The sequence below is a fragment of the Theropithecus gelada genome, chromosome 1, assembly GCF_003255815.1.
Source record: "Theropithecus gelada isolate Dixy chromosome 1, Tgel_1.0, whole genome shotgun sequence".
Classification (NCBI taxonomy): domain Eukaryota; kingdom Metazoa; phylum Chordata; class Mammalia; order Primates; family Cercopithecidae; genus Theropithecus; species Theropithecus gelada.
This window is the reverse complement of record NC_037668.1, coordinates 216,971,586-216,995,594: the sequence shown is the minus strand read 5'-3', so window position 1 is coordinate 216,995,594 and position 24,009 is coordinate 216,971,586. Positions and strand designations below refer to the sequence as shown.

Genomic DNA, 24,009 nt, shown 5'->3' with positions numbered 1-24,009 from the left:
GACTATTTACTATTCTTATCCATGTTATTCTAGAACTTTAAGTATCAGGTTAAAAGTATAAATTTTGGAGGTAGGGGACACAGTGTAGTGGTTATGGACCCAGCTTTGACGTCACCTTGGACAAGTTACCTAAGTTCCCTATTCCTCAATTTTTTAAAAATAGAAATAATAAAATGGTACTCACAGGTTGTGTGAGTGTGTTGTGTATGTTGTGAAGATATAAATAAGCTAATAATTTTAAACACAACAGTACATAGTAAGCATTCAGTAAATGTAAGTTATTTTTATCATGGTAAGAAAAGCAGCAAAGACAAGGTTAGCACCCTGTAGCCTATACACTTTTCAAAGAATTCACTGTTACTGTTTAGAAAAATCACTTACCAACTAAATTCAACGTAAAAATGATCATTTCCACTGCTGTCCCCTTTCACCCTATCCCAGAATACACTCCCAAGGGACCTAGATCTACAATTTATGGAATTGCCGCCAGGAATGAGGTTGTTCTGCCTGAGAATGCTACAGTCGGTTCCGTTGCTCATATTTTCATGGGCCATTTTCCTGCAAGCCCATTGAAGGTTCTCTTTCTTTGGGAACCCCTGTTTGCCTTCAGTTCTCTGGTAGCCACCATGGCCTCTGCCACACCCTTCCTGTGCCATTCCAAGCCTGCCATTTGTTGCTGTACTGCCCCCATCAGCAGTCTGTGTTCCAGCCACACTGTGTCCCCTTTGCACACTAGAGTTCCTGCCAGTATCAGACCTGTGTGGTATAGAGTAGAGAATGGTCTTCACTAAAGGTTGAAAGGAAAGGTTAGGGAAGGAAAGGAGGCTTTTGTAGGTGGCAGAGAGATTGAGGTGGTTGTACTCTGTTCACTTTCCCAGATCATCAATGTAATGTGTGCTGGCTATATGATTTTATACTATCAATTATGTCATTTAGTTGTATGTAAATTAAATAGGTATTTATTTAAGTTTGGTTTGCTTCTGTGGGGTTAGTGGTTTGAATGGAGGAATTTTGGGAGCTGGTTTAGCTTGGGCACCTAATCTTTCTTGATGTGGAATGCTCATAGGATTTGTAGTTCAGAGAGCTGAGTTCAAATCCCAACATTGCCACTTCCGTACTCCAAGCTCTTGATGATTACTTCATTCTCTTTGCCTCATTTTCCTCACCACCAGGTAGAGGTGTGTTCAAATGGCACTGACAAAGAAACAAAACTCATTTTTTTTCCGTATCTAAGCTATTAAAATTTGTTGTAGTTACATGATTTTTCCTCTTGCTCTTTGAAATTTTCTCTCTTCCAATGGTGATTTTAGACCTTCAGGAGACTGTTTCCTCACAGATGTTTTCACTTGCATTTTTGTGAACTGAAACTGTGTCTGGCTCATATTTCCTAAGCCTTTTTAGACTTTAGGGAATAGTTCTGTCATAAATGGCAGCATGTTAAAATTATATGTTTCTTCATCTCTGAAAGTGCCGAGTACACATGTTCAACATGCAACAGGTGTTTAATATTTAAGAGAGTTATGCAGTCTTAAACTTAAATGGATCTTCTAGGTCATCGTAGGCCTTTTGAATGAATGTGGTGTTTTAGGTTATTAGAGATAGTTTCAAATAAAATTGGCTCAGAACTTCAGTACTGTAGCACTCCTCTTCAATACTGTATCTAGTTGTTTATCTTTTGCCTAGCAGACATTAGTAAATTAACATTTTCTTTCATCCTTTTTCATCATTTTCCTCATTTCTCCTGTTTTGTAATTACAATCATGCATCCCATAATGGGAGACCACATACACAGCAGTGGTCCCATAAGATTATAATGGAGCAGAAAAATTCCTGTCTGTGTTACAATTGCATACAATATTCAGTATAGTAACATGCTGTATTGTATAGGTTTGTACCCTAGGCGCAATGGGATATACAACACAGCCTGGGTGTGTAGTAGGCTATATTATCTAGGTTAGTGGAAGTACCGTAAACTCTGTAACGTTCGTACAGTGAAGTAAATCACTTTGTGATGCGTTTCTCAGAATGTTTCCCTGTTGTTAAGCAATGCATGACTGTATCCTCCGAATACTTTGGTAAACTCAAGACATAAGTTTGAAAACACTCTGAAATCTTCATTTTGGAAATGAACCTGAAGTTAGAGTTTATGTCTCAGAAGCCTTTGAATTTTCTTTGTATTCCAGTTTCAACCTTTCTGTAAAACATGTTGGAAGCTTGTGATTTAGGACAACTCATAACTCATTCTAAGATATAATCTAGAGTCTTCATGATATTCCACTATCTCCATATATATGCTTGAAACTAAGATTGTAACTTTTTCTAATTTCTTTTGTAGACTTAAAACTGTTATTTTATGGCATATTACAAAGAGCTATTTATGCATAGGAATTTGAGGATTTAATAACCTAATCCATTTATGTATTTTACTGTAACTTCCTCACCATGGAAGGGCAGTTTTCTCAAATAAGCTATTATGGCCATCTCAAATCTAGTAATATAGAAGATGATAAAAATGGAATTAAAAAGGAAAGAATAAAGTAATTAAAAAGGAAAATTGGAATTAAAAAGGAAAGAATAAAGTAATTTTTAAAATTTCAGTTTATCAAAGAAAAACTTGTTGGGTGTTTATTTGATGTCTGCACAGGCAGTTAAGCATACTTTTGTTCTGTGTTCTATAAATCTAGAGGAAATTCTAGGGCCTTAACTCTAAGTAAGCCAGTAAAGATAGTCATCACCATCTAGCATCTGTATCCAGTGGACCCTTTTTAAAAAACATATGTACAAATAATTTACAAAAGAATAAAAATATATTGTACAAATAATTTACAAAAGAATAAAAACATATTGTATAAATAATTTACAAAAGAATAAAAACAGATTGTATAAATAATTTACAAAAGAATAAAAACATATTGTACAAATAATTTACAAAATTAAGAATAAAAGGGTAATTAAAACAACTTGAAATTTTAATAAAAAATTAGACATGACATACTCAAATTTTCTTCCATGTTTCCCTGGTGTTTAAAGGTATATACTACCCAAAATGGGCAGTGTTGTTTGAATGCGACTAACTGCTCATCATTTGACATGTATTCACCTGGAACATATATCCGTCTTATAAATGCTGATTCCAGATCTCAAGTACTGTGTGTCTTCAGTTGATTCTAGTGTATTATTTCTGGTTCTTCTTGTTCTTGCATGGTCAAAACACAGTGTTTTTAAAACTCTGGCTGGGTGCAGTGGCTCATGCCTGTAGTCCCAGCACTTTGGGAGGCCGAGGTAGGTGAATCACCTGAGGTCAGGAGTTTGAGACCAGTCTGGCCAACCTGGTGAAACCCCATCTCTACTAAAAATACAAAAATTAGCCGGGCTTGGTGGCGGGCGCCTGTAATCCCAGCTACTTGGGAGGCTGAGGCAGGAGAGTGGCTGAAACCTGGGAGGCAGAGGTTGTAGTGAGCTGAGATCCGCATTGCACTCCAGCCTGGGCGACAAGAGCGAGACTCCATCTCAAAAAAAAAAAAACCTTAACAGCTTATAATTTTGTTAATAGGATAGCCATCTTTTTTCCTCCATAACTGCAAAACATTTGTTATTTTTAGATTTATAAACAATAATTAGAAGCTCAACCCAGTAATTTTATGTCTACATCATCTCTTTCCTTCTAGTCACCTTTGTATAGATACTTGTGTTGAGAATATGTCCACTTACATACTATGTCAGATAAGTATTGGAACACAGATGTGAAAAAAAGAAAGAAGGCTGTCAGTATTGCTTGTAAAATATGACACTTCTTTTAAAATGAGGCTGGCCACGGTGGCTTATGCCTGTAATCCCAGCACTTTGGGAGGCCACTGCGGGAGGATTGCTTGAGCCCGGGAATTCAAGACCAGCCTGGATGACATAGTGAGACCCCATCTACAAAAAATTTAAATATTAGCAGGGTATGGTGGCACCAGCCTCTAGTCCCAGCTACCAAGGAGGCTGAGGTGGGAGAATCACCTGAGCCTGGGAGGTCGAGGCTTCAGAATGAGATATGGTCCGTGCCACTGCACTCCGTCTTGGGTGACAGAGCGAGACCCTGTCTCAGAAAGAACTCCAAAAACGAAACCGCCAAAATCCCCACAAAACCCAAAATCATTCGTATTCTTTTTGAAAAATACTGCATGATTCTTACTGAATGACTAACTGGATGAAAATTTCTTTTTTTTCCGTGGAAACATTCTTTCTCATTGATTCTTGCATTAGAGAAAATGTGTCTGTGACTGTCTTCATCTGAAGACACATAGTCTACTAATTTTGCTTATGCTGTCAGCTTTATCATCATTATTGTAGTCTAGAATCCCACTCTCTTGTGTTTATCTTATAATTATGAAATATCTTCCTGTCTGTTTTCTTCTCTTTGCCTTTATGAATGTTAAATCAGAAATTCTGAATTTTCAACTGTGCTCTTTAATAGGTGAAAAAAGAAACCCCAAAATGTATTAAGATTGTATCTCCAGATGTCTTTTATATCTTCTTGGAAAGATGATGACTATTTTGGCCACTGCAGTAAGATAACTAAAGAATGATGAAATAGTGATTTATTTCACTATTGCATCATACTTCTAGGTCTGTGCTTTTCACTACAGTAGCCACTGACCGTGGGTGCCTGTTGAGCCCTTGAAATGTGGAGTAGTCTAAATTTTGAAGATGTAGTACCAAAAAAAGGAAAAAAAAGAATGTGAACTATCTTGTTAGTTTTTATATTGATAATTTGCTGAAATGGTACTGTTTTGGATATATTAGGTGAAATGTATAATATATTATTAAAACTAATCTCACCTCTATCTTGTTTCCGTTTTTATGTGCCCACTAGAAAATATAACTTGGCCAGGCATGGTGGCTCACACCTGTAATCCCAGCATTTTGGGAGGCCAAAATGGGCATATCATTTGAGCCTAGGAGTTTGAGATCAGCCTGAACAACATGGGGAGACCTTGTCTCTACAAAAAAACACACAAAATTAGCTGGGCGTGGTGGCAGGCACCTGTAGTCCCAGCTACTCAGGAGGCTGAAGTAGGAAAATCACCTGAGTCTGGGAAATCAAGGCTGCAGTGCACCATGATCGCACCACTGCGACCCTGAAAGAAAGAGAGAGAGAGAGAGAGAGAGAGAGAAGAAAGAAAATATAATACTAAATGTGGCTTACGACATTTTTTGTTGGTTATTACTTCTGTTATTTTGTCTTATTATTTGGGTCACTTTTAGCGTTGTTAGGAATAATTGATGAGTAAAGATTAAATAGTTACTAGGATGATAAAATAGCAGAATTTCAACATATCGGAAAAATAAGATCACCGAAACCTTATAATGTATCTCAGATTCCTAAAAGGATCCAAAGGACCCATATGACAATTGCAAACTGAATTCAGTTTTGTTCTATTTTCTTAAAGTAAATTTTCTTCTTCTTCTTTATAATAATTCCAAAACTAAAAGTAGTGAAATGTCAGTGCTTACACATAGTCAGAATTTCTCAAAAATCTAAAATTGGGTCGAGCAAACCCTGATGGTATATTAACAGTTAAATATTTTACCCTTTACAGTTTGCCAGCTTTAGATTAGGAGCTTTTCTTGGCACCATTTTTAGGAACTATTCTAAGTGCCTAAATTCATCTTGGCAGGACTGGGTTCTTTGTGTGTTACCAGTAATAGAGATAAAAGGCTTAGTATAAAATCATTTCTCATCCTACAGGCTGCATGGCACATCTTATGATACTCAGGCTGTATTAGCCACCATATGATACGTACTTTTAACTCTCAGATTTGAGAATTTGCTTATCTAAAATGTAAGAATTAATACCTCATATGTAACCTAACATCTTTTTTTGTTTCCTTGTAGACTTTTGTGAATGATGTAAGGATTCCGGAACAGACTTATATCACCTTGAAACTTGAAGATAAGCTGAGATTTGGATATGATATCCTTAAATGGTTTTATGTACTTATTAAGTTTATTCAAATATGTTTACTGTGGTGTAAATTAACATTTTTGAAACACAATTCACAATATAGATATGCCAGAATTTCTATTTATTGGGTGCCTTCCTATACTAAAATACATATGTATTTTTAGTTATTATGCCTGTTCCTAAAAATAATCCTGGAAAAGTTGGTGGACTCAGCGTTTGTTTTTTTTTTTTCCCCTCTCTCTATTTATATAGTTTCAGCAGCAGTCTCACTGAAGTGCTATTGCATATATAATTTGAGCATCAAAGAATGTAACTGGGGAGAGGACAGGGGAATGTTTAATTTTAGTCCGGCCTAGGGATTGCTTTCAGGTAGAACATGATGCATGAATCAGCCTCCTGGGATGAATGTGAGAATTTAAACCTACTTTTCCTTCCATCTCTCCCGTTACTGTTTTATGCATCACAGCTATATTGCCTATTAAATACAAACTTTTCAATATCCTGTGTCTTCTAAGACCTACACTTTCTGATTAATCCACAATATGCATTTAGTGTGTACTTAAAATTCTTATGTTTAAAATTAGGAATCTAATAATTGAACAAGAACATGATTGTATTAAATTGCATGGGGTAGCGTGAAGAATCTGTAGTGAAGGGAAGGAGCATGATGGCAGAAGAAGGAAGACATTTCCATTCATAGTAGGCAAGAAGCTTTGTAAAAAGGACTTATGTACATTTAATTAAAATACAGCTATTCCATATTATGCTGAATTTTTTTTTTGAGTTTTAGTTTTTTTGAATTACTACTTTTATTGGAACTTTGGTAATAATGTATTAAGCATAGCAATTTGGATGGACTTTTGTCACTGTAGCAGAAAAAGTGTAGTCTCAGCTAAATAGAGTTGATGTCCAAAGTAAATGTATTAACACTATATGAAATTGTTCCTTGAAATTTATGAAAAATAGGCTAGGTCCTGTGGCTCACACTTGTAATCCCAGCACTTCAGGAGGCCGAGGCGGGTGGATCATGAGGTCAGGAGTTTGAGACCAGCCTGATCAACATGGTGAAACCCTGTCTCTACTAAAAATACAAAAAAAAATTTAAAAATAGCCGTTCATGGTGGCACGCACCTGTAATCCCAGCTACTCCAGAGGCTGAGGCAGGAGAATCGCTTGAACCCAGGAGGCAGAGGTTGTAGTTTGCCAAGATCGCACTACTGCAGTCTAGCCTGGGCAACAAAGCGAGACTCCATCTCAAAAAAAAAAACAAAAAAATTACAAAAAATAATATTACAACTTTTTAAAGTTTAAATCTAAGAAAGTTTTGTAGCATACCTTATAATGTTCACACTTATAGAGCCAAAGGAATATACAAAAAGCCAAACCATTAAATAGTAATACTTGTGTATATTTTAAGTCTTTAAAAAAATATGCGTCAGTGAAATAATTAAGAATTAGCATTAAAGCCTTAATGAATGGTTGTCATTTTCTACCAGCCTAAGTTTCATCAAGAACGAATAGAAGTATATTTTGAATTTAGGTACCTCCTTTAATCCATTTGGCATCAACTGTTTCGAATCATGAGAAAATACTAGGAAATTCAAGTTTTAGTAAAACTCTGTAAAGTTAACTTTGAATTTTATATCAAGAAGAAACTATTGAGGAAGAAACCTCATGCTTTTATAGATAGTATACCATTTTCTTAACAGCAAACTGACATTTTTCTCTTAGATACCAGGTCATAATATGTCTGTCTAAAATTGTTGGGACAAATGTTTTGTCCCAAAGACTTTCTTAGGGTTGTACACTTAATGTTGAGCCATAACTACTGTCTGGATGCCCAGAGGAGGCTCATATAATTTTATTATTTTAAAATAGGATCTGTTATAGTGGCAGAAATCATATTATATATGTAATTTTAAAAGCACATTTTATTTATTTACTTGTGTCTGTATTTAGCTATACTAGTTAGAAGACATTTTTGTACTTTATTCTAATTAAAATTAATCTTAATAGGCAATCTATAAACTGCTATACTTTGGAGTGAAAAACGATTTTAATTAAAATGCTACAGCAGGCCGGGCACGGTAGCTCACACCTGTAATCCCAGCACTTTGTGAGGCCAAAGCAGGCGGATCACCTGAGGTTAGGGGTTCAAGACCAGCCTGGCTAACACGGCGAAATCCCATCGCTACCGAAAAATACAAAAATCAGCTGGGCGTGGTGGCGGGCACCTGTAATCCCAGCCACTCGGGAGGCTGAGGCAGGGAGAATTGCTTCAACTTGGAGGCGGAGGTTGCAGTGAGACGAGATTGTGCCACTGCATTCCAGCCTGGTTGACAGAGCGAAACTCTGTCTCAAATAAATAAAATAAAATAAAATGCTACAGCACTAGAAGGAGCAATTTAACATGGATTGAGACTAGAATTAGGCAACATAAGTCTCTTTTCTAACTGGAGAAATAAGTGATTTGGAGAAACACATACTCAGTGAAATATACAAGCTTTTAAAATGACAGTAAACTCATGAGGAGCACTAAAATGCTGCAGTAATCAAGAAAAACCAGAAAGTGGTCATCTTCAGGTAGCCAAAAATGAGGCTGATAAGGAAACCTAAGTTTATTCATTTTCTAATTATTTATTAAATGTCCCTTATGTTCCAGGCATAGTCCCAGTGGTTTGGGGGAATATAATTGTGAATAACATAGATCATAGTCACTGTCCTCCTGTAGCCTACCCTTTAATGGGATTGAAGGGACTGACAACACACACTAGGAGTGAGGGTATTAGAGGATGGTAAGTTCTGTGGAAAAGCGTGTGAAAGGGGGAGGCAGAGAGCTAGTGTTGCTAAGTGGGAAGTTAGAGTTTTGAAAAGAATATTCATGAAGACCTCAGTGAGAAGCCAGCACTGGGGCAACAATGCGGAGAGAGTAAAGAAGTTGGCCATGTGGACATGCGGAGAAACTGTCCTGCGAACAGATGAGCGTACAGTGCACGGGGCTTGAAGCAGAGACACGTTTGACGTATTGGAGGATAGCGTTGAAAAGCCAGCGTGGTCGGAGCCAGCAAAGAACTTGCGTGTATTAGGGGTCAGAATATCTCAGTTGTCATAGGATATTATTCGGATTTTGACTTATTCTGAGTGAAATGGGTAGTCTTTGGAGGTTTGTTTTTTTTTTTATCAGAGGAGTGATAAATGACATATGTGTAAAAAGATCCTCTGGCTACTCTTGTTCAAAGAAAACTAAGGGTGAAGTGGGCAGGCGTATGAAAAGAGAGACCAGTTAGGAGGCTACTGCAGTAGTTCTGGTGAACAATAAAGGAGGTCTGGACCAGGGTGATATATCTGGAGGTAGAAATGATTCAGTGTGTATTTTGAAGATGGAGCCAATAAAATTTTCTGATTAGATTGGATGTAGAGTAAGAGAAAGAGTCAAGGATGAACCAGAATTTAGGCCTAAGCAATATGAAAGAGGAAGGCATCGTTTTAATAACTGATAGAGAACTCAGTAGCAGAGCAGGTTTTGTGGAGAATATGGGAAGAATCATCTCAAAATACCAGCTTTAGGCTTAACCAGGTTTTCACAATTTTTCTGTTTTCTATTTGATTGTGGAGAATATGGGAAGAATCATCTCAAAATACCAGCTTTAGGCTTAACCACGTTTTCACAATTTTTCTGTTTTCTATTTGATTTCTGTTATCTTTATTCTAAACTTTCTCCTAGATAGGAGCTGAGGCCATTCAGTTGAGACCTTTCTTTTCTCGTTCTGGTGTTTAGAGCTATCAGTTTTACCCCAATTTCTACTTTAATGTTTCTAATTTCCCTTTTAATTTTTTCTTTGAGTCATAGATATGTTTGTTTAGTTTCCAAATATTTGGGGAGTTTTCCGCTATATTTCTGTTACTGATTTCTAATTCCATTTTGCTCAGAGAACATACTTTGTATGTCTCAAATCCTTTTGAATTCATTGAGACTTGTTCTGTGACCCAGAATATGTTCTATCTTGGTAAATGTTCCATATGTACTTAAAAAGGATATGCATTCTGCTCTTTGGGGGTTGGAATGTTCTATAAATGTTAGTTAGGCCAGGTTGGCTTGGTGGGTGTTCAGGTCTGCTGTATTTTACTGATTTATTGTCTTCTTACTCTTTCAATTAATAAGAAGGGGGTATTGAAATCTCAGGCTATAATTACAAGTTAGCCCCCTCCTTCTTGCAGAACTTTTTGCTTTGTCATTTGCAGCTCTTTTATTAGTTGTATAGACAACTGGGATTATTATGTTCTCTTGATGAATTATCCCCCTGTATCGTTATGAAATGATCTACTTTATCCATAATAAGATTCTTTGCTCTGAAATCTGGTTTGTCTTAATATCATAGTTGTTCTAGCTTTCTTTTGTCTATTTATATTTTTTAACTTTTACCCTGTTTGTCTTTACATATAAAGTAGGCAGCATGTAGTTCTTACTTTTTTATCTGATATGATAATTTCTGCCTTTATTTGGTGATTTAGGCCATTCACATTTAATGTGATAATTGCTGTGGTTAGGTTTAAATGTATCATCTTGAAATTTGTATCCTGTTTGGCCCATTAGTTTTATGTTTTCTTTTTCTCCATTTCTGATTTCATTTGAGTTATTTGAATAGTTTTTATTATTTCATTTTATCTCCTTTGTTGGCTTATTAGCAATAATTTTTTGTTGTTGTTTTAGTGGTAGCTTTAGGACTTAAAATTTGTCTCTAATTTCAAGTTTTATCTTCAAGTGACATTTATACCACTTTACATATTATGCAAGGACGTTACAACAGTATACTTTTGGGGCTGAGCATGGTGGCTCACGCCTGTAATCCCAGAACTTTGGGAGGCCGAGGCGGGCGGATCACGAGGTCAGGAGATCAAGACCATCCTGGCTAACACGGTGAAACCCCCGTCTGTACTGAAAATACGAAAAATTAGCTAGGCGTTGTGGCGGGTGCCTCTAGTCCCAGCTACACGGGAGGCTAAGGCAGGAGAATGGCGTGAACCCGGGAGGCGGAGCTTGCAGTGAGTGGAGATTGCGCCACTGCACTCCAGCCTGGGCAACAGAGTGAGACTCTGTCTCAAAAAAAAAAAAAAAGAAAAAGCAGTATACTTTCTTTTGTCCTACTCATACTACGTTGTTATTAGTAAAAAGTCAATTGTCATTTAAAGAAGTTTAAATAATTAAAATATGGGTTTTTTTTGGTTTTTTTTGTTTGTTTGTTTGTTTGTTTTTTGAGACGGAGTCTCGCTCTGTCGCCCAGGCTGGAGTGCAGTGGCACAATCTCGGCTCACTGCAAGCTCCGCCTCCCGGGTTCACGCCATTCGCCTGCCTCAGCCTCCCGAGTAGCTGGGACTACAGGCGCCCGCCACCGCGCCCGGCTAATTTTTTCTATTTTTAGTAGAGACGGGGTTTCACTATGGTCTCGATCTCCTGACATTGTGATCCGCCCGCCTCGGCCTCCCAAAGTGCTGGGATTACAGGCGTGAGCCACCGCGCCCGGCAAATATGTATTTTGAAATACATTTTTTATACCCTTTGTACTTATGTCTTATACCCATGAAGCTTCAGTTTCTGGTACTCTTCATCCCTTTGTATAGATCCATATTTTCATATGTCAGTTTGTTTCTACCTGTCGGACTTCCTTCAACATTTCTTGTACTATGGCTTTGCTGGTGATGAATTCTGTCAGCTTTTATATGTCTAGAAAAGTGTTTCACCTTAGTTATTGAAAGATATTATTGGTTGGGCACGGTGGCTCATGCCTATAATTCCAGCACTTTGGGAGGTCGAGGCGGGCGCATCATGAAGTTGGGAGTTTGAGATCAGCCTGGCAAATATGGTGCAACCCCATCTCTACTAAAAATACAAAAATTAGCCAGGTGTGGCGGCACGCGCCTGTAATCCCAGCTACTCGGGAGGCTGAGGCAGGAGAATCGCTTGAACCCAGAAGACAGAGGTTGCAGTGAGCCAAGATCACGCCATTGCACTCCAGCCTGGGCAACAGAGTGAGACTGTATCTCAAAAAAAAAAAAAAAAAGATTATTGCTGGGTATGGAATTCTGGGTTGGCTTTTTCTTATTTTTAGCACTTTAAAGATGTTGCTCCACTGTATTCTCACTCACATTATTTTCCTTTGTCCCTGGCTTTGAACTGTTTGATTATGATGTGTCTTGGTGTAGCTTTCTTCTTTCTTTTTTCTTCCTTCTTTCTTCTTCTTTTTGTTTGTTGCTTTTTATTACCCTCTTGGGGTTTGTTGACCTTCTAAAATCCTGTGGCTTTATAGTTTCAATCAAATTTAGAAAAAATCTCCACCATTATTTATTTTAAAGTTTGTTCATCTCTTCTGGGTTGATTTCCATTGATTAATTTTTACACTCACAGTAATTTTTTATTGTATGGCAGGCATTGTGAATTTACTTTGCTGAGTGTTATATGCATCTTTTAGTATTTGTATCAATATTATTTGAGCATTGTTCTGGAATACAAGTTACTTGGAAACAGTTTTATCACTTTGGGTCTTTAAGATTTGTTAGGCTTCTAAGATTATTCTGAGCTAATTATTACCAACAACTGAGGCAAGACCTTTCTGTATGTTCTATGGGAGGGGGTCAGTAAACTCATTGACCAAATCTGGCCCTCAGGCTGTTTTGCACTGCAGAGTTGAGTAGCTGAAGCAGAGATCATATGGCCTGAAAAACCTGAAAGATTTACTATCTGGCCCTTTACAGAAAAAGTTTGCTGACTTGTGCTCTACCCAGTGACTCATGAATCATGCATGAGGTTTTACAGTCTGGCTGTTGGGAGTAGGTAGTACTCCTGGCCCTGTGTGGGCACTGGGTACTATTATCTCTAATATTGTTTTCCAGAGACTGAATATGTCTGGAATTCTCTTTCTGTGCAGGCTTCCCTTCAGTACTCAGTCCTGTGAATTCCGGTAATGTTGATTTGCTTGGACTGTTGACTTCATTTCCACCACAACTCAGGGAGTCTGCCAGGCTCTGTCTGGATTATTCTTCCTCGCAGTGTGACCTAGAAACTTTCACAGGGCAGTGAGTTGGGGCAGTGATTGGACTCTTGCTTTGTTGCCCTTCTCTCAGAGATCATTGTCTTTTGTTGCCTGAAGCCAATTGTCTTGTAAAACATTGTGTCATGTGTTTTACCCATCTTTTAGTTGTTTAATGTAGGAGAATAAATCCAATTCTTTTTACTCCATCTTATCCAGAAGTTTGAGAAGTTGATTTGGGGCATGTTGAATGTAAGGTTGTATACAGGGGTGAAGTAGAAGCTAAAGATGTGAATGGGGATTTTTATTATATAAATAATATTTAAAACCATAAGACTGAATGAGATCATTAAGGGACTGAATATAGATTGATAAGAGGTTCAAGGACTGACACCTGGTACATTCCCAATATTAAGAGATGGCTGAGATTAGGAACCAGTAAAAGAGACTAAGAAGAAACCACTAATGTGCTAGGAGGAAAAGCAGAGTACAGTATGGTTTCCACATTTCATGGGAAATTATTTACACATTACTTAAATATCTTGAATCACAAGATCCACCGCCTCATCATTTTAATAGTATAAGTCATCATAAGTAAGAACCCAGTACCTTGTATTTTAAAGTTGTGATTTATATGTTTTCCCAAAGAAGTTTTATATTCCTGCATAATGGCCCACAAAATGATTGGGTTAATCATATTGGAAACCAGGTTAAAGAAAACTCCAACACATGTCATAGCGTCTAAAACTATAATTAATCTGTACTTCCAGCGCTATATGTACCACTGTTTGGTGGGCTGTCCAGATAATGGCTGCTGAAATGATCAAGGGGAAGTTAAACGTAAGCAAAAATTAAGCACTTTAATTAAGAGAAGTTAAGATTTTTCCTTATTTATGTGGTTGATATCCATAACAAAACATGAACATGTTAATATTTTTCAAATTTCAAAAATAGAGGACATTTCTCAAAGCTTAAAAGAACTAAATTTTTAAAATTAATGGAAATGAGCTTTTTTGGATGAAAGAATGAAGTGATAGAGACGTTTAAATCAGTTGTTTGAAAACTGTGTTTTTAAAGAACAGGGTCTTCTACAAGTTGGAAAGATAGTCATCTCCTAAAATAAAATGATACATTTTTCTGAAGGTATAGGCAAAATTAAACAAATAGATAAAATTTTCTAAGGAGAAAATTTCCTGCTCTTAACTTTCTTTTAAACTCTTATTGTCTCCTAGGACCTACCTTACTAATACTCTGTGGACTCTAATTTAGCATAATTGTGTGTTTTATTATCAATTATTGTTAAATGAGGGAAAATTTCCATATTTTTAATGAAAAGGAAACAGTTTTGGGTAACTCAAGAATTTCTAGGGATAGCCTTATTACATTTTTTTTTAAATCACATGTATAAAATATATTAGTTTTGAAAAATATGTTTTTCTGATCTTTCCTTGTATAAAATAATTTTATTCAAGTATTCTTACTTATCTGACATGATTTTTGAAAGACATGTTTACAGTGATATCTGACACTTCATATTTTAAGTCATACTCCTTGGAATGACTAACGCTGTTTAAAATTTTGCTCTGTTTTTAATCTTGTCATTAAAATAAAAGAGTGGGAGGAACCATGTCTAAGAACACATTACTAGTGTTCAGGGGAGTGTCCACAGTCCTACTTTTAGATAAACATTTCTTGAATAAATTTACTTAGGTCAATACAGGGGGATGGCTTAGAATAGCAGTCATAGTCTTATATAAAGAAATGGGGAAATAACCTATCAAATTATGATTTTTAATAAATAAGAATTCAAACTTTTTATAGCTTACTGATACCATAAGTTATTGTACCTCAGTTTGTCAAAAGCTGGGGCTAGAGCAGTCTCCAGATCTCACCGTTACGCCAGAGTTCCCGGATGAGTTAATGACCCAAACGAGGCTTCTTGAGGCCTTCTTCGTTTCCACACACAGAAACCTTTTTGGAAGGTAAAATGTTTGAACCTTAGAAGGATGACTCCTCTCAAGCTCTCCATGACCTGAAGCGTGTCTAGGTTTAAAGAGGATACCTTAGATGGGCCCTGGGAGATTGCCTTTGGGCACTCCCAGGAGGTAAGCCTGAAGCACCCGAAAACCCTCACAACAGGCTGAAATCACTTGTGTTTTCCATGGAAAAAACGGTAATGATTGTCAGTTTTTAATGCCTTTTCCCATAAAAAAAAAAAGGTAGGAATGCTATGAATTTTCTCTAGCTGTTTATGAGTTTTTGGGGGCTAAAACAAAGTTACTAGACCATATTATTATTATATTTAAAGCAAAGTTTTTACCATAATATTGCTTCAGGGAACTCACATCTGTAACCACATTAGATAAAGAGCAGTTTTCAGAAGAGAATGAAAAACTTCAATAATATCTGCAATAGTCGTGCCAGTGTTTTTCTACATTATATATACATGTTTATATAAAATTCATATTATATATTATATAAATATGTGAATGTATGTATACTTACCAAACTCTAGGTTTTTTCTTATAGCTTAATCACATTTTTGTCTTTTTAAAGAAATTTCAATAGCTTTAGGGGTACAAGTGAGGTTTTGGATACATGGATGAATTGTACAGTGGTGAAGTCTGGGATTTTAGTGCACCTGCCACCTGAGTAGTATACATTGTACCTCAACAGGTAGTTTTTCATCCCTCATCCCGCTTCCGACTTCCCCACTTCTGATTATCCAGTGTCTATTATACCACTCTATATGCCTTTGTGTACCCATAGCTTAGGTCCCACTTGGAAGTGAGGACATGTGGTATTTGGGTTTTTGATTCCTGAGTTACTTTACTTAGAGTAATAGCCTTCAGTTCCATACAAGTTGCTGCAAAAGACACTATTTCATTCTTTTTTATGGCTGAGTAGTATTCCACGGTATATATATACCACATTTTCTTAATCCACTTATCAGTTGATGGGCATTTAGATTGATTCCATATGTTTGCAATTTAGACATTATCTTTTATTAAATATACTTAGTTATGAGATGTGTATTTCCATATGTACCAGCAAATATATACCAGTGTATGAATGTGACAAAAAGGAAAATTTTAATATTTCAAGGCTATAGGAAAAAGCGATGTAGATTAATAGGAGAGCCCTGGCCTGGGATTCGGTTGACTAGACTCTTGTTTTGGTTTCTGTCTGTCCACTGCCCAAGTTCTTTATTTGTGAAACGGAAGGATTAATGGAATTGAACAGAATATTTCCCAAAACTCTTTATATTTACAATTCTGAATTTTTATTATTTTAACAAGTAGAAACCTAGAGTAAATACTCACAAGTTTCCCACTTCCCTTATGCTTGGGAAGTCATCTTTTTCTCCCCAAGTAGTCATGATAGTTACAGCTTTCTACCCTTGAAGTCATAAGTGCTCTGAACTGGCAAAGAATAGAATTTAGTACGTGGTTATAAAAGTCCTTTCATTACAGAGTTAAGTAATGGTGGGAAATGTGACCTCTACTCTTTAGTGAATAGATCTTTTTAATATACAGAGGCATTGTTCTTTTTGGCTTAATAATGAAGGCATTCATTATATCTAGCACTTGGTTCTAATCTAATCTTGGTATAGAATCCATTGTTTGATAATGTAATATGACCTTGATTGCAGTTCATGGGGAACAGTCATGGCTGTGGTCGCTGTAAGGACCCTAATTATAGCATTTCTTTTGTACTTGCAAAGTGAAGTATATTTTTATCAATGCTTATGAAGTTTGAGTAATCAAATTCTTTTAGGAATTGCTGTTGATTAATCCTCGATGAGATATTTCCTTACATTTTTGTGATTAGCTATCAATATAATTTGATGCATGTTTTCTTATGTATATGTTTTCACATAATTTTCTTCATTGTAGTTATCTCATATTATTGTTAGTGAAAATTGAAAATGTCTCTGTGCTCTGATTAATTACCCAGTTGTTTGCTTCTTGAGGGCCACCTTTACTTAAAATTAGAAAACTTGCTGGATCTTAAGGTTTTTAGTATGTTTAAATGAAAATGTTTATATTTGTGAGCATATTTTAAGATTTAACTATTCAGGGGAAATATAATAATTCTGCTGTAATTGCCTGCTGAAATAGAACAATTTCCAAATTATATTTGATGATCATTTTTAGCTCAATTACAAGAAATTTGAGGTTATATTCTTCCTTAGCCCTGTTTACATACAAATCTTTTCACTGTAGTACAAGGAGAAATGAGGGTCCCCGAAGAAGCTCTTAAGGTAAGTTTTTACTTAACTTCTTTTGCAAATCTACTATTCACTATGGTTGATTTTACTTCTTGATGTTTCACTTCCATTTTTAAATGTTTTATAGCATGAGAAGTTTACCATTCAGCTTCAGTTGTCGCAAAAATCTTCAGAATCAGAATTATCCAAATCTGCAAGTGCCAAAAGCATAGATTCAAAGGGAGCAGACGCTGCCATTGAAGTGCAGCACAAAGCTACTGAAGCACTGAAATCCGAGGAGAAAGCCATGGGTAAGCTGGCCTCTCTCTGAAGACCGTCTTTATACTTGATCTTGAAGACACTGCATGCTTTGTTCTCAGAAAGTTGGCCATGTCCATATAAAAATAATGTATAATAGTGATAATTTCAGAGTGTGTTTTAATGCTGCCAGTGCTTTCATTAGGAAACATTATAAAACACATAATTATATATGGCAGTTGTATATAGGTGTGCTTAATATGTTTAAATGTTTAAGGGAAGTAAATATAGTCATCCTCCAGTATCCATGGGGGCTGGTTTCAGGACTCCCATGAATACCAGAATTCATGATACTGAAGTTCCTTATGTAACATGGCATAGTATTTGCACATAACTTATGCACGTCTCCTCCTGTATACTTTAAATCATCTCTAGATCACTTTAATACCTAATACAATGCATACACATCACTTCATTTGTGTAGTAGTACTTGGCATAAGGCAAATTTAAGTCTTGCATTTTGGAACTTAGTGGAATTTTTTTCCCCAAAGCATTTTTCATCTGCAGCTAATTGAACCCATGGATGCAGAATACCTACAGATTCAGAGGGTTACCTTACAGTATTTTTATTATTTCATGTTTGTCTGCATTTTCTTCTGTAGCATAACAACAAAAATGAATTAAAAGGAAATTTTTAAATATCAAATGTAGCTGTATCATCATATAATAATTTATAATTCTCGGAATGTTATAAAATGCCTCACATAAATAATCCCATTCAAACAGAAACAAGTTTTTAAATGGATAGGCATTACTACATTTGCTCAAACAAAAATATGTTAGTTCTGTTAAGAACTAGTTTGTGTGCCCTTGGGCTTGAAAAAAATTAGAAAATGGGTGCTCATGCCAACATTTACTTTAGCTTTGTCTTTTACATTTAACCTTAAGGAGCCATTTCTGATCAGACTGGTTTTGTTCTTCCCTAGTTAATTATTGCCTAGTTTCAACAAACTTGTTCTTCTGAGGTCACTTTCTGTCTAAATTCAAGTAAAATGCCATTTGTTACAAGTGGTTCAGTTATATACCAAACAAGTCATAACACTTGAAGAAAAAGCTACTGGGATATGTAGCACGTTGTTTGACTTAGATACCACCCAGTGGAAATAGTATTTATTTAGTTATGTCCAACATTGATAAGATCTTATCACAAATACAAAGCTATTCAGGATAGATTACATTTTAGCTATCAAGACTGTACTTTGCTTTTTAATTTAAGTAATCAACCAGGCAGTTCTAGCATTCTGCGAAAGTGTATTTTTTTCTGTTTCATCTGCTCTAGACAGATTTTTCCCACCTCTTTCCAGATATTTCTGCCATGCCCCGTGGTACTCCATTATATGGGCAACCGTCATGGTGGGGGGATGATGAGGTGGATGAAAAAAGAGCTTTCAAGACAAATGGCAAACCTGAAGAAAAAAATCATGAAGCTGGAACATCAGGTAAAAAATCTCAATCACTGTGACATTAAATGGATATTTTGGGAAGCATCTGTAATCTAAGCAAACAGCTGTCTACCATGAAAAGAGATGCTCTAGTATTCTATAATTTGATGTTTTTTAATTGATGAATGTTTTAATGGCCTTGTTATTTTAATGTAAAATTTAAAATTATGAGTGATTATAAGCAAAGTATTAATTTTAATATCTTTATAAAGCACCTTTAAAATATTTTTTACAGTTGAAAGGAGATGTTAAGATTTGGAAAGCAGATTAATGATGTAACTAGGCATTTTAAGTATATAAAAATAATTATTAAAATATATCAATTAGACCAAAATGGTAGGCACTAATTTTGTGTTTTATTAGATCCCCAGCATATAATCATATTTTTACAATAAATTAGTTAATTTATTCTTTGAGATGGGATCGCACTGTGCTGCCCAGGCTAGTCTTGAACTCCTGGACTCAAGCCATCTTCCCACCTCTGCCTCCCGAGGAGCTGAGATTATGGCACACACCATTTCATGTCCAGCTTAATCATATTTTTAATTGAGCAATTTCCACTTTGTCCAGAAATGTGGTATGAAATTACAAATTCTTCAAAACCTCAGTGTGCTCATTGTGATGAAAAATGGCAGCAACAGGATTAGTTGAGTTTGGCAGCCAGCATGAAAAAATAGTTCTGGGTCAGATTCTCAGAGTAATAGTCAAGTAACGTATGTTTGATATTTCTGATACTGTTAATGGAGTGGTTCAGTCCATAAACCAGAAAATCAAGACTTCCAGGAAATAAATGGAGGTGTCAGTTGCCACATAAGGACCTTGCAAAGACATGAGAACAGAAAGATGGAGCAGCCAGTTTTTGAGATAACAGCAGATAAGGATCCAGAACTGGATCTTAAAATCCTGTACTTAAACAGGCACCTGGGCTCAGTATGGAAGACTAAGTCTGGCTCTGAAACAAGGATAAATTTCATGAGAACTCTTTTCAATTTTCTACTTTTCACCCTAATTCTACAAGATAAATAGGACATTTTTCTTAGCTGGAGAATAAGAACATTGGTTCTTTAGGTATGCTCTAATGGATACAAATCTAAGAAAGCAAGCATTGTCAACTTGCCCAAGGCTGAATTTGTCAACTTTGCAAATAAATTCCCATCCCAGCTTTATTTGTTTCTGTCACCAGCAGTTTTCATCATGCCCATGCGCAGAAACAGTATTACTTTGCACGCTTTCAGATGTAAATAACAAATGCTGCCTGAGACAAACAGGAAAGAAATTTCCTGGCTCACATAACTGAACCCCATCGGGGTTGTTTACTTCAGCATCTCAGCAATGTCGTCATCAGCTAGCTAGCTTCTCTCCGCCTCTCAGTCTTGCTCTTCATAGTGGTTGCGGACTGAGGAGTTTACCCTCACTCTCATAGGCTGCCTGCCAGTAGCAGCAAGGGGTACATGCTGCTTTAATCACATCCAACAGAAAAGCGAAAATGTGACTTCCGGAAGACCTTCCAGAATTTGGAAGAAGAACTTTGCCAAAAGTTCTCAACATCTGTCTCATCTCATTGACCCCTCACAGGTTCAGGAGAGGGTCACCTGCTTATTTCTGAACCAGTCCCTGGCAAGGCAAGTTAGATTATCCTTAAACCGGTCTTGCTCACCTTGAAGCTGTGTGTGGTGTTAGTTTTCCCCCAAGCCACATGATCTGTGTCGGGAAAGAGTGGATACCAGAGACTTTTGGAGTCCTTTGAGGAGGAAAGAACAGGGAAAGGATATGGAAAGAAAACCAAGGATGTCTGCTTTGTTTGTAAATTTTGCGTGTTCCCTTCCCTTCACCTTGTTTGTGTAATCCTTAGGTCTGCAGGTCTGTTGCTTTCCCCACACTGCCCCCCGTCCTGAGTCATGATTGGGCTACCAACCTCCTGGTTTCAACCCTCTTGCAGTTTATTTTGTATAGTACATTTAAATTGATCTTTATTTTCTTTGCTTAAGAAACTACAATGACTGTCTTTTGCCTGCCAAATAGATTTTAAACTAAGTTTTCTATGTCAAAGTTTTCTAATTTTGTCCCAATTTCCATGGTCGCTTTACCAGTTGTTTGAGTGTTTACGTCCCATTACCAGTTGTTTGAGTGTTCTCTCCCAGTGCATCCCCCATAAATTATGCTAATTCCTGCCTGCTCTTTTCCCACAAACATAAATACACACATACATTAGATGATAAAGAGATACATTCTAAATGATGTCTGTATATTTATCGTCAATACTTTACAGTTTCATTCAGTGTGTTGTGTGTATGCCTCCTCCCCACAACTAAACTATACATGTCTTATTCAAGTACCACATAATACACTATCATTGTGCCCTAGAGCCACCTATTACTGAGAGGGGGAAAGATTTCCCAATTAGGTGATTAAGAAAACATAGCTGAATAGAATTATCACCGAACTCTGAAAATCACTAATTTTTATCTTGCCATTAACATTTTCAGCCCTCCCCTGTCACACACAAAACAGCTTTTGAAATCTGAAGCACATAACTTCTAACATACAATGAAGTGTATATGTAATCTTTATACAGCAGGCATAACCATGATTTACAGTAATAGCTAACACTGCAGTAGTGTTTACTTTATCCAGACATTCTTCTAAGTGCTTTGTATGCATTTAATTATTTAATCATCACAGGAGTATTTAAAGGTGTAGTTACTGTGATTTTGTAGATAAAGAAACTAAGGCATACTGAAATTAATTTACTTGTCAGAGTCACCCAACTACAAATAATGGAGCTGGGATTTGAACTTAGATTGCCTGACTCCAGAGTCCATGCTCTTAAGCAGAAGAAGTTTTAATATTTCAGCCATCATTATTCTTGTAAACACAATCACTCTAAAAGCGTATACTTCATAGGGTACAGATACTTAAACACTCCAAAATCAAATAGCCATAAAAATTGATCCCTCATAGCTCAGCATAATAAAATAAATTTCAAATGTGAAGCATCCAGCAGTACTTTCATCTCTATGAATGTAACTGAATTCTCAGCTTGTGTGCTCTTTCTGCTCGATGAACAAAAGCTGTCTCATAATCTTGGCATTCTTTTTGAGTAATAATTCAGTGATTTATGTCTTATGTCAAATTCCTTAAAGTGCCCTGTCTGATTAGTAATAGCCTTAAGAGACTCTCACTTGCTTTCTTATGTTAGTATGAGGATATTACTGTTTCAGGTTTATCATTTGCAGCTTTTTAAACTATAGGATGAGGGAAATAGATTACTGTCTTGAAATAATTTATGACGCCAGCAGAAATTGTAGAATCGGATTTGAAATGTATATCAAGTGTTCTTTAATTTGATCATTTTGAAATTAAGGTATTTTTAAAAATTTAAACGTTCTTTTTTAAGTTTCAAATTGTGGAGTATACGTGATTAGTTTCATAATTTACCCTGTAAGCATACTCTCAGTGAAAGCAAAAAGTGATTTGCTTCTTAGTTATTAATTTTTAGAGTTACATTCCAGAAAGTATAATAGTGTGTTTGCTACCTAGTAATTTTTAACGTCCCTCTCTGTGGGTTCATATATATCCAGAAACTCCGGAAGACTTGCCATATAGTTTTAAAAGCCCTGGTTTAAGCAGATATTTACTTTAGAGCAATTTCGTTCTCAGAAATTGTGTGACTATTTTTAATCGTATTAAGACAGAAAATTTGTCCTCAATTTATTTACAGCTATGCTTTTCTACCTCCTAACTTGGTCTCAACAATTAATTTAGGTTATAATTAAAGGCCTTTGACTGTTGCACACATTTTGAAATGGCATGTGCAACTGGGCATCGTAGATTTTTGGCTCTCTTATATTGATTTTTAATCCAGTGAAACTAAATTTGGAAATGTTCAAGTCGTAGCTCCTTCTAAGCAAAAGGAGCTTCTCAGGTCTTCTTAATTTGACATACTTGAACAGACTAGGTTGGATGGATGTCTTAAGCAGAATGAGCTGTTATAATTATAGTCCTTGTTATCTCAAATAAGTTTAATATTTCATTGAATTTAGTACAGAAGAATGAAAAGAACATTTATTCTGGATGAAGTATAAGTATCCCTTATAATACATTGTGTTAAGGTAACACAGTCATAAAGTACCTTAAGAACATAAGCAGATTATCACCAATTGCTTTTCTGGTGTAGATATATGGAATTAATTACAGCATAGTCATTAAATAATTTTTTAAATGTAGTAATTGAGGTTAATAATATAATATTAGTCTAAACAAGTATTTACTATATTATTTAGTTTAATTTGGTATAACAAAATGAGTTTTGAAGATACATGAATGTTAAATTTCTAAATTCCAGAATATGTTCTGTTAGTGTTCTGAGGGAGGAAAGGTGCTTTATTTTTCTGTGTTGATTAGAAGACTCCTCGTAGTTTTTCTATTAGGTACTTCTCAAGTGTAGTTGAACCACACCTCATCTGTTTTTATCATCTTTAGGGAAATGAGTCTTTCCACATAATGAATTTTCCAGATAATTGAACTTTACTTTTACAGTTGATAGTTTTTTTAAAGTTTAACCGTTTCCTAAGTTTCTATTAAATTCATTACCCATATTACCACCTTCTTAAGCAGAGAAGGTTCAGTATAATTTAAAACTTTTTCTTATGACTCAGAATCATCATTAATCATCAATATCAGTATCATTATTATTATTCATATATATCAAGAGCAATATCAATATTGATATCAATACTCAATTGTATTAATAATATAATAATACTGACATTGCCTTACAATAATGTCCTCAGGAGACTGTAGTATATAAGACTGTTTGCCCTATGTACTGAATGGTACTGGACTACCATGTTTTTGGGGCCATTTGTCTGCTCTTGTTTTTCATCTTATCTCTACCACTTGGTGCAGTCTGTCTGTCCTTAATCCTCACTTTTTGTACCCTGCCCAAGATTTGCTACATGTGATCTGAGTAAATAGTAAAAATCTCTCAGTGAAGATCTTAACTGTTAGTAAAGTTTATGAATACTTAAGGATAGGCATTGTCATATCTGTCTTGGGTTTTT

General features: G+C 35.9%; 1 protein-coding gene across 3 annotated transcripts in view; it reads left to right on the top strand.

The window, feature by feature from the left end:
* The window catches only part of CEP170 (centrosomal protein 170), a 130,287-nt gene that overhangs the window by 35,565 nt on the left and 70,713 nt on the right, over positions 1-24,009 (top strand). For all 3 annotated transcript variants that reach the window (XM_025361798.1, XM_025361790.1, XM_025361781.1), the window contains exons 4-7: positions 5,882-5,960; positions 17,182-17,240; positions 17,335-17,497; positions 18,809-18,943. In XM_025361798.1, coding sequence (XP_025217583.1) covers positions 5,882-5,960; positions 17,182-17,240; positions 17,335-17,497; positions 18,809-18,943 — 436 coding nt within the window. The remainder of the gene's footprint in view (positions 1-5,881; positions 5,961-17,181; positions 17,241-17,334; positions 17,498-18,808; positions 18,944-24,009) is intronic.